Raw genomic sequence first — 9,679 nt, 5'->3', positions numbered from 1 at the left:
CTGGTGGATGCTGGACATGTGCACAACGTCCGTGAGATCCGGGATGACGGACACAGTCAGATCGAGGGCTACTGTGTCCCCCAGACACGAATTAATGATCGCAGCCATCACGTGATACTGCATGTGAGTAGATTGACATCCGTTGTTTCTTTTTGCAGTTTTGTTTTGCATGTACAGCTCGAAGCAGAGTTAACTGGAACGCCGCTTCGACCGGCGGAGCAAGAGGGGAGCCACCCTGGCGGCCTTTAGCAGAAATAAAGGGAGAGGGCGTTTCGACATTTCCATTTCAGTCGGAGGGAGGCGTGGGAGGTGTTCGTTGTGATGTGCCGAACAGTGCCCAATCAAGCTGGCGTTATCAACGCTGCGCCTATTTGTGTTTTGGGCGATTGTGTCTGAGATAATGCAGAGAATCGATGGCATGTCACGCGCCTGACCAGCTCCGGTGGCGCAGCGGTAACGCGTGCGCTTGGAGACTGGGAGGTCCGCGGTTCGAATCCGCGGGCCGGCTGTGCCGTCTGGGGTTTTTCCTGGGTTTCCCTCAGATGTGTAATAGGCGTATGCCGGCACAGTTCCCCTGAAGTCGGCCCATGGACGCAGCTATCCTCCCCCCGAGCGGATTCCGCTCGGTCTTCCACTTCACCCTTTCCTCTCCTCCACCTTTCCCTTCCCGAGAAACATGCCGCCTAATCAGGCAGGCAGACCTCTCGGGTTCCTCCCAACGACACTCCTCCTCCTCCGTCACGCGCCTGGAAACGGGATGGCGCATGGGCACGCGTCATCCGAAACGCTCATTTTGTGATCGAATGAAATGAATAACAGCTTGTCTCTGTTCGGAAAATTTACTGTGCCCAGAATAGAGGATGCGAAGATGCTTGAAATAATTAGTGATGGTAATCGCGAAAGCATCGTAATGAGTTTTTAAATATAATAATAAAACAATGCTTTCATGGTGTAGCATATCGCGTCCCTCGGGAGTTTCTCGGAAGCACAGCCAATTAGTACACACACAATTTTTTTGTGTGTGTGCATGCTGGCATACCGTGCAGGGAGTCACCGTGAAGGTTTTTTATTATTGGTGTAGTGAATAATCATCAGAGCTAGACAAATTCACCATGACCTTTGTCCTCACTTCAATTTTCGTCAGCAGAGGTTCGCTCGTACCTCGACTGCGTGTTCCCCAATTTGCGTCTCCCACCTTTCGTAAATCGCATTTTTATTTTTATTTTTTATTTTTTTTTTGCCCCACATCAGTCCTTTTTCTGAAAATTTTCGTCATCTGGATCACTTCGCCGTAATTTTGGAAGTTTGGGAGGGGTGAGAGACGACTGGTTCGCACGTGCTTACCTGCCACGCGCCATCAGGATATCATCGATTCTTCGCAATCCCTCAGGCACGGTCGCAAAAACCAAACGAGAGCAGCGTTGATAACGCCAGCCCGATTGTGCACTCTTCGGCACGCCACAGCAAACACCCCTCCGAGTAGAATGGAAATGTCAAAACCTCCTCGCCCTTTATTTCTACTAGACGCCGCCAGGGTGGCTCCCCCCTTGCTCCGCTGGTCGACGCGGCGTTCCAGTTAACTCTGCTTCGAGCTGTACCCTGAATACGAACGTAGTTTTCATCTGCTGTGAATAATGAGCGGTTATATCATTGTTCTAATTCACAAAGACTAATTCAGAAAGCATTTTATGCGCAGATCAACGCAGGCAGAAGTTTGCAGAAAGCTACATGTACCTGCAAGGCTGGTGCTGCAGGAAAGTGTAAGCACGCTGCTGCAATTGCACTTTACGTGGAAGTGGAGGACTCGTCAACAAAAACCAGCAAGGCACGAGCGTGGGGTATACCTGCTGCATCAAAGCAGCACAAGTATCCAAAGTTAGTCAAAGCATCAGGAGGTGTTTCCACAGGTATTTCCATTATTAGACTACTTTTTTCTGAGGTCACCTGAGGTGGTCTGAGTATCATTTACCTGTTGTGTATGTGTGTGTGTGCACGCGTGCCGTGTGAGTTGATGTAAATGTCTATACCATAACTGGGTTTTATCAGTACATCTTACATGCTCACATATACATAGTGAAGGGTATCTGATCAAGCCTTGCAGCTCTTTTTAGCAGTCCTCTGCTGTCACGATTGCAACATGTTCTACACTTCAGATAGATTCGTGCTTCGTTTACATATTATTAGGAGTGTATCTAAAAACATATTTTCGCAGGTCTTCCCAATGTTCCCGAGGTTCCCCTTACGCACGTTCTGAATCACTTCAGTGGCATGGATTGTTCACTGGTTGATATGTTAAGGGCCGAAGGAAGTGCACTGACATCTGCCACGGAGGCGTCAGGCGCTGAAAGCACAGAGGGGGACAACATAACTGTGTTTAGTTGGGATCTCTTGAGACCAGTTTTTCCCAGCTATGTGAGCAGTATCACTGCAAGGGGTATTATGCTCAAGGTGGAGAATTTCCTGGACAGGATAAAGTCAACAGAAAAGGCCGGAAAGGCTGGAGAGGGTTTTGCTGATGGAGGAAGACGTTCCTGAGCTTTGTAGGATGACCGCCACAGACAGATCATCCTGGCTCAAAGCACGTGAATATCGAATTACAGGGACTAAGGTACCGCAAGGGATGCTAGGACATCTCTGCCATCTGCATATTCTACTTACCTTTTTATGGTCTCGCGTGCTGTCAGGATTTCTGTCTGCAGTGGTTCACCTATGGTTGCTCAGAGTGCTTAATCTTTTGCTTTCTGCATTGTCTTTATTTACTTTTAACTTTTTCCCATTTACGTATTACGTTGGCGGCCGCAAAGCTATCATTTGCTGTTTGTCTTGCAGAGCCATCAGATATTACGGTGCACACAGTCGCCTGAGGAGCTGGCAGGAAAGATTATAAATGCCATCCCTGTCAGGACAACAGCTATGCAGTATGGAGTATGCATGGAGCCACTTGCACTGCAAAAGTTTGAATCCGTGTCTGGGGTCACTGTCACACAGCTAGGACTGGTCGTCAACTCTGATGATCCGTGGCTTGCTTGCTCTCCAGACGGGATTTTCAGGTAGTCTACATGCGAATTCAGAAATTCTTAGTGCCGGTATTTAGGGTGTGCTTCTAATTGTGCTCCTGCATCTCACTGATTTGAACCCATCTTTTATAGGGATGAAGCAGGCAACCTCTGTTTGCTGGAGATAAAGTGTCCGTATAGTAAACGAAAGGGCAGTGTCCTCGAGCGTCCGCTGCTTGCCTACATCCAGTGCAATCCAGACTACAGCTTAAGGAAGTCACACCCATATTATACACAGATACAAGTGTCACTGTACGTCTTAGGGCTTCATAATTGCTTTTTTTTTTTGTTTACTCGGACACTGATTATTTGATGCTTGAGATATGTCGCGGTGACGACTTCCTGAGGGACTCCGTGCCGCACTTAAGGGAATTCTATTTTGTACACTTTCTGCCAGCGCTGGTAGACAGATACACCGTATAATTTATGCACCATGTGTAAATTGATGAAAAACCGTGTTAATGTGGATGACTGCATGAAAAGCCTTTTCATTAAAATTGCATTGTTTCATCATTTTTATGAAAGATTCCTGGTTTCACATTAGTGATTACACATATCACATGCATTATCTTGTCCATATGTTCTGCCAGGTCATGAGGAATTCTTCGGTTTAAAATGTCAAAGATTCTCAGTCTTTGGATTACCCTTTCCACATGTATCCGCACAGATGCAGTTTCATACGTTGCGTCCACTTTTGCCTCAGTAAACTGTGGCTTCGTGGCAAACGGGGGCATCACTAGCGTTGCTTTCTGTTGTCCAACACCAGTCCGGATTCCAGGGAAGCCCTTATCTGCCAGCACGAGGTCTCCAGGCTCTAGCCGTGGTAGAAGACCAGCTTCCACTGTAATGTTGGTGTCACTGGCTCTTCCTCCAAAGACTGGGGATAAGAATGTCACCAGACCATTCGGTGCTATTCCTATCAGGTACTTCATTGTATACGTCCCCTTGTAGTGGGAGTACCAGAGGTTCTGTGCTTGAACCCCTGCTGGTGTCTCTGCTTTCAATTCTGTGCAGTCTATTATTATCCGGCAATTTGGGTACAACAAGCGAAAACTTGGGGGCATTGTTGCCTGTACTGCAGCCTTGCTTGGCCAGTACAGCCAGGATTTTGTTGCTGCACAGACATGAAAGAGGACATGCTTGAATGCCTTTGCTGCTGTCGTTCGGTGTATCCCGAAGAGAGATGCCAAACACGAAAAGGGCACCCCATGCTTTAACTTCATGAGGAAGAGCAAAAGCTTGTCATTCACATGGAGTTCTCGGGGTTGGCATCCTGAGTCTGGGAGTAGGCTCTGCAGGACAGAACCTGTGGATGAACATTGTTTAACAGTATTAGCCACTGGTGACCAGTATTCCTTTTATCAGCTCCTATAATCACATGCACACACAGTTCACTTACCAAGAGCGTCACTCCTGTCAGGTCAATCAGCCGCTGCTCGTTATCTGCAATGGACTTATAGCCTCCGAAGTATGGCTCCTTGTATGCTGTGCCAGTGCTCTTGGTCTCATACTGACGCTGTGGACAACTGATGCCGTTGTCAACCATGGAGACACTGCTGACCTGAACGGCGACGCTCGTGTCATAGTGCTCGCAGTAGAAGGCAGGAATGCTCGAACTTCCACTTGACTCTTCAGTCATTGTAGATGCCTATTGAAATTGTACACTTTTAAGAGTCTGGGAGGAGCTATGGGTGCACAAAAAGATTTCAGTATACCTCCTTCAGTGGCTGGCGGTTCATCTTCATGTGACGTACACATATCAGGGTCCTGCATTTCAAATACATCTTCTGTAGGACACACGGAAAACTCGTTATGATCGCCTCCCTCGTCTTCCCCGGTGGGCTCCAAGCTCTGGGTGCTCACAGCACCACACTCCCTGCGTCGTTTAGCCCTGCACCAGTTATGCGAAAAATGTATTCTGAACTGTCAAGTAAGCTGTATTATTTATAAACCACCTTGTAACCACAAGAAGTAATGAATGATGAGTAGGGATATTGATAAACCATTGGGGGGGGGGGGGGGGGGTTGATTGATTGATTGATTGATGTGTTTAATGGCACAAAGGCAACAAAGGCCATAGAGCGCCAAAACCATGGTGAGCGTGTCGGAGATGATTATGGGAAAGATGATGTGAGAGAGAGTGTGTGGTAGTTAAAATCTATCTACAGGTATGAGCGATGAGATTGACGAGGATAAGAGAGAGAAGAGGATGACGACAACAAGCAAGCTAGTGTGACAATGTGTGACAAAAGTGTGACAATGAGATATTTACATGAGTTCAGTGATATTGGATAAAAGCGGAGCAATGCTTATCATCTACATCTGACTAAGAAACCCACATGTGGTCAGAAATTTAATGACGTTATCAAACGGCACAAGAGGAGTGTCACCCAGTAGAAGGGCTGGGTGGAGTGGGACATGGTATCTGTAGAATGCGGTGAAATACTGTTGGCGTTGGTGTTCGAAGTGAGGGCAGGATGCCAGTACGTGCAAGACAGTCAAGCTGTCACCGCAGTGCGCACAAGCTGGCGGATCCTGACCTCTGAGTAGGTGGTGATGCGTAAGCCATGTGTGTCCAATCCTCAATCTCGCGTAAAGAACTTCGGATGATCTGTTGATGTGTTCAGTCCGATGCGGGGGGGAAACGTGTGGCCGTGTGAGGTGTAGCTTGTTATTTTCTTCCATGTCCCACTCCTGCTGCCACTGTGTGCAGACAGCTCTCTTTAACACTGGCAGGATGTCTTGGTAGGGTAGTCCTAGAGCTGACTCCTCTTGTGCCAACGCTCGCCGAGCCTCACGGTCGGCTCGTTCATTCCCCGGGATCCCAGTGTGGCTGGGGACCCAGCAGAGACAGATTGAAAAGCCTCGGGAACAAAGTTGGGTCGCAAGCGCTCGTACTCGCTTGACGAGGTGATTCTTGCTGTCATAGCATGAAAGCAGCGCACGCACAGAGCTTAGCGAATCGGAATAAATTACTGAATTTTGAAGGTCGTTTTGTTGAATGTGCCGCAGAGCCAGGAGAATCGCGTAAAGCTCTGCGGTGAAAACTGTGGCGTTCGTGTTCAGGCGTGCCGTCATAATAGAATCACCTTCAAGGGCAACGGCCGCCACACCATTGCTTACTTTGGTCCCATCAGTGTAGATTGCATGGTGGTTCCCGAAGTTACGGTGAATCTCCAGGAATTCCTGGAGAATGACAGTGTGTGCAGTGGATTGTTTGTCAAACTGTGTCATTTTTAAATTGGATTGTATGAGATGTCTCTGCCAAGGCGCAGCATCGAGGACTGCTTGCTGCAGGGGAACGCCAAAGGGACTGAATCCCAGACGGGAACTCGCCGCCTGCACGCGAAGCGGAAACGAGGGTACAACAGAGGGCTTTGCAAGGAAGAGTCGCTCCAGAGCGGGGTTCACACTACAGTGTACAACTGGGTCATCGCACTGGCATCTGTACTTTAGCGCAGCCTTCACATGTTCAAATTGCCTCCGTCTCTCGAGCGACCATTCGTTGCCCTCAACATACAAACTCTTCACAGGGGACGTCCGGAAGGCACCGGTGGCCAGTCGGATGCCTTCATGGTGGATGGGGTCCAACACCTTCAATGCCGAAGACCGCGCCGAGCCATACACGACACTCCCGTACTCAATTACTGATCGCACAACCGAGTCATAGACCCGCAACAGTGTGACTGTGTCGGCTCCCCACGATCGATGGGATAAAACTTTGAGTATGTTGGAGGATTTCAGGCACTTCTGTTTTATATAGTTTATGTGTGGCACAAAAGACAGCTTCTTGTCAAACACCACCCCCAGAAATTTTTGCTCATCAGAAACTGGTAGTGTGTTGCCACCGAGGAGCAGCGAGGGCTCAGCAAATGTGCCTCGCTTCCTAGTAAAGACAACACACGCTGTCTTTTGCGCGGAAAACCTGAAGCCGTTTTCATCAGCCCACTTAGAAAGGCGGTTGATCGTGAGCTGCACCTGTCTCTCAGCTGTCGAAAGACTTGATGCTGTGTAGGAAATCTGGACATCGTCTACGTAAAGGGAGTACTGGACGCCAGGTAGGATGGCCTGTAGGTAGGCACCTGTACATGCACCCCGTGATGCCACATGCGTGTAGATCTTGCAGAATCCCGAAACGCCATGTGGTATCGTACGCCTTTTCGAGATCAAAAAACACGGACACGCAGAACTGCCCTCGAGCAAAAGCCTCTCTGATTTGTGATTCTAGGTGGAGTAGGTTGTCCTGGGTGCTTCGGCCCGAACGAAAACCACTTTGGTGTTTGTCAAAGATGCCTGCCTCTTCCAAAACATATACGAGCCTTGCATTTACCATGCGCTCGAAAGTCTTCCCAAGGCAGCTGGTTAATGCGATGGGGCGATAACTAATAGCAGCAGATGGGTCTTTGCCTGGCTTGAGAACCGGAACCACTTCGGCTAGCTTCCAGGACAACGGAAGAGTTCCTTCTCTCCAGACACGGTTAAAAAAGTGGAGTAAGATTTGTTGCGACTGGGGTGTTAAATGCCGCAACATGTCATAGTGTATGCCGTCAGGGCCAGGTGCAGTGTTCTTTCTTGCTTGTAAGGCTCTCTGGAGTTCATGTGCTTTGAAGGGTATATTGTAAGGTGCTGTATCTTGTTTAGGTTGTTTAATGATGCGTTTTTCAGCAACAGTTTTGTGTGACAGGAAACGCTGGCTGTAATGCGAGGAGCTAGAGACGTGTTCGAAGTGTCCGCCAAGCACGTTAGCCTGTTCCTCCAAAGACGTACAGGGAACGCCATTCTGTGAAAGACAAGGCACTGTAAACCCTTTGTATTTCCCGGAGATCTTATTGATACGGTCCCACACAACCTTGGCTGGAGTTCGGGAGTTCAATGTACCCACAAACTCCTTCCACGAGTTGCGCTTGGCCTCCTCCCTTGTGCGTTTGGCTGCAGCACGCTTCCTTTTGTATTGGATCATGTTGTCAACTGTCGGGTATCGACGCAAACGAGCCCACGCCTTTTGTTGTTCCTTGCGCGTCCGTTTACAGTCGTCGTTCCACCAAGGCTTTGAACGCTTGGGCAGAGAGGACGACGACGTCTTGGATATGGATTGTGTAGCAGCATGTATTATCGTGTTTGTTATGAATTCGTTGGCCTCGTCGATACTCATGTTGTCAGTGTTGTGTAGGGTCAGGTCAGCCAGCACGCTGAACACCGCCCAGTTCGCATCCTGCAGCCTCCAGCGGGGTTTTCGCGTACACAGTACAGCATCGTCACACTGATACTCGACCCAAGTTGGAAAATGGTCACTGCCATAGGGGTTTTGGATCACGTGCCACTGCAGATCTTGTGCAATGGTCGCACTACAGATGGAAAGGTCCAATGCAGAGAATGTCCGTGTTGATGTGCTGCAGTATGTTGGTTGTGTTGTGTTCAGGAGTGTGATGGAGTGGCGGAGGAGTAAATCCTCAAGAAGTCTGCCCCTCGAGTCCAAATCTGAACATCCCCACAAACGGCTGTGTGCATTAAAATCCCCCATAATGAGGAATGGGGCTGCCACCTGGTCTAAGAGATCTTCGATATCCTGGGGGGGGGGGGTAACACACTAAAGTCAGAAAAGCACTGGATTACCTTGCGTAACGATCAGACGATGGAGTCGACCGCTTCCTGTACACGTCGGGGAAGATGGACGGGTTGTAAGCCGGATGCCTCTCCTCATCAGACTTCACATTTCCCACGAAATGCTTACTGCAAATCCTTGAGTGCTTTGTCGGCTCCCACAACTTGCCAGTGCTCCTGCAGAATGAAAAAGTTAGCAATTACAAGCTATTACAAGTCAGCAACCCCCCAGTGAACTACGTCGGTTACACAACTCACGTCTCTCGGCGAACAAGTTGGATCCAAGTTGCACGTCGGTCCTTCTCGTAGGTTTTCCATGGAAAACTGTAAAGTCTGATACCCGGAGAATTGGCGTAGGTCGTGTTGCACCCAACTATGCAGCAGTTGTTGTGACTTGGCATTCTCGCTGCCTAAACAAACCCCAGCGAACGAAGAAGCCGCCGCACAAGCGCGATTGCCAAGGCTTCCTCGTGCTAAACAGCGGACGCCCTCCCGACGCTGTTCTCGGGCGTCCCGCGTGGGGGCGCGCCGGTCGCAGCGAAACACGCCGGCTCAGTCCCTATTGGAGCAGAGCACTAGAGAAACACAACGAAAGTGTTACAAATGCTCTTATGCACTATAAAAAAGAAGATTGCACATATACGGCGGCGCCCACCTGTGTATCGCAATCCGAGGAAATCTCTCAAACAGCAATTGGAAACAACAAACAGCTGACACAATGATTTTAAGACCGTACAGCGTACTGATTAGCAGTGCTTACCTCGCAAAGACGGGTGTTTTTCGATGGGACGAAATCCTTTCTTCCGATCCTATGCAGCCACACTCGCCGGCGTTCACCGTCATTCTTGCCTTCTGGGATGCAAAATAATGCTTTCCCGTTCTCTGACCTGTTGCTGCACTTGTACGCGCAGCAGCCAGGCATTTTTCACGTGTCTGTGCGTCTATTCTGAAGCAAATCACGGTCGCGTAGCAAAAACACCAGCGTAGACCAACTCGCAGACTCCGATTTTGGAAGGGATGTG

General features: G+C 49.1%; 1 protein-coding gene across 1 annotated transcript; it reads right to left on the bottom strand.

Annotated features, from left to right (window-relative positions):
• Positions 1–3,547: 3,547 nt before the first annotated feature.
• Positions 3,548–4,695, bottom strand: LOC135389388 (uncharacterized). Its single transcript, XM_064619445.1, has 2 exons — positions 4,452–4,695; positions 3,548–4,362 (listed from the first exon to the last, which is right to left on the bottom strand). Exons 1-2 carry the CDS (start codon positions 4,693–4,695, stop codon positions 3,548–3,550), a joined length of 1,059 nt encoding a protein of 352 aa, XP_064475515.1.
• Between the last annotated feature and the right edge of the window lie 4,984 nt (positions 4,696–9,679).

The sequence above is a fragment of the Ornithodoros turicata genome, chromosome 1 (assembly GCF_037126465.1).
Source record: "Ornithodoros turicata isolate Travis chromosome 1, ASM3712646v1, whole genome shotgun sequence".
NCBI classification, from domain to species: domain Eukaryota; kingdom Metazoa; phylum Arthropoda; class Arachnida; order Ixodida; family Argasidae; genus Ornithodoros; species Ornithodoros turicata.
This window is presented reverse-complemented; position numbering and strand designations above follow the sequence as displayed.